Source organism: Formica exsecta, unplaced genomic scaffold, assembly GCF_003651465.1.
Source record: "Formica exsecta isolate Colony F162 unplaced genomic scaffold, ASM365146v1 scaffold314, whole genome shotgun sequence".
In the NCBI taxonomy this organism is placed as follows: Eukaryota; Metazoa; Arthropoda; class Insecta; order Hymenoptera; family Formicidae; genus Formica; species Formica exsecta.
Window position 1 is genome coordinate 1781557 of NW_021850397.1, and position 1695 is coordinate 1783251.

A 1695-nucleotide genomic window follows, 5' to 3' on the forward strand; every position below is an offset into this window, starting at 1 on the left:
GGGAAAGATACTTGCAAGGTAAATTCGAAGCATCCTTCACAAAAATTTCTTTGTTATTTATATAATTGTAATATTGATTTGTGTAGAGCTGTTCTATCAAATTCACTTTATTTTTGTTTTACAATTACGTATAATAGTTCGCGAATTCAAGATTACAAAGAACCGTGTAATAAGAATCTCGATCAAATATTTTTCTTTTAATCTTCTTGCATTGGACAATCGTATCTTGCTGTAATTTCCCGAAAAACAAACAAAAATTGGAGCAATAATTATTTATATATGAATGCTAGTGTTAAATTTTATAAATTTGAGCTATAACTCAAGTCACTTTCTCTCCCAACAATTTTCTGCAAAGAACGTTCCTCTCTCCTTTGTATTTTATATTAGACAAGAAAATGATTATTCGATTTTCTTTTTTATAGGGTGATGGTGGAAGCCCATTGGTGTGTCCCTTAAAAGACAATCCAAGCAGATATGTTCAAGCTGGAATCGTGGCCTGGGGACTTGGTTGCGGCGAAAACGGAACTCCTGGCGTTTACGCCAACGTAGCCCATGCCCGTCAATGGGTCGACGAGCAGATAGCCTTTTACAATTTAGATAATACCGTTTATCAGTATCCCAACTGACTGTCTTTCTTATCCGACGATTTGTACCAAGCACGTGTGAATCACGCAATTTTTCTCTCTTTTTTTTGTCATACTCATCTATTACGAGTTGTGCTTTTTGTACTGAGCTTTTTTCCTGAACAACTTCACTTGAAAGCAAATGATGAAATATTGACAAGTTACACGTTAATATTCAGATAATACAGGATAGAAAAAAATTTAGTGAATCTCTTTTAATATTAAGAGTCTCGCGTGTTTATATACTTATGTATAAGCTGAGTTATGTGCATTTCGAAAGTAATTTTATATGACAAAGGATGAATAATCCTCAAAGTCAATGTATGACATTTTATATATGATGCATGAGCGAATAACACATTTTTATTAAAAATAGAACAATGTCAAGTTTATTTCCTTTTGAAGTCTTAAAAATATCTTAATAATTTTCAATCAATCAGCTCTTAATTTGCTGATGACAAATTTCACAATATAATACTAGTCACAATAAAGAGATTGCTCAAACGTTATTACAATAATAAAATGTTCGATAAAAAATAATAAGAATGCAGGTAGAGAAAAATAAAAATATTTGTATAAATTTGTATCTGTGTGGTATAACAGAGAAGCGATAATTAAATAATAACAAGATAAATAATATTAAATTGAAAATATTTCTATTAAGGGGATCCTGAACTGACGGGCGAACTCCGATGGGTTAGCGCCCTCATCTAAACGTAACTAAAAGGGTCTTTTATACGCGTTCCCAGAAAATTATTATATACATACAATCATTAATAATTGGAATATTCATGGCATTTTTTAAGATCCTGTGACGATTGAAATATCTTAATTTTAATCTTACATTATCAGTTTATCGCACATTAATTATGTAAGATTGAATATTCACAACACATCCTATGTCAAGATTAAATCATAATTTTTATATTAATAAATAATAAAAAAATTGTACATGTATGCAATTTTTAAGACATTTTTGAATGAGAAAGAATATCCAAAATTTCAATAATCAGATTTGTCTAAAAAAATATTCCCAGATAGCAAAATGCTAGCAGCATGCGCGCAGATTGGC

The 1695-nt window shown here is 30.4% G+C and overlaps 1 protein-coding gene across 1 annotated transcript in view; it reads left to right on the forward strand.

The window, feature by feature from the left end:
- Window positions 1-1257, forward strand: part of LOC115237890 (phenoloxidase-activating factor 2-like) — an 11040-nt gene extending 9783 nt beyond the window's left edge. Inside the window, exons 6-7 of the mRNA XM_029811254.1 lie at window positions 1-18; window positions 423-1257. Of these exons, the coding sequence (XP_029667114.1) occupies window positions 1-18; window positions 423-626 (222 nt within the window). The 3' untranslated portion in view covers window positions 627-1257. The remainder of the gene's footprint in view (window positions 19-422) is intronic.
- Window positions 1258-1695: the final 438 nt, after the last annotated feature.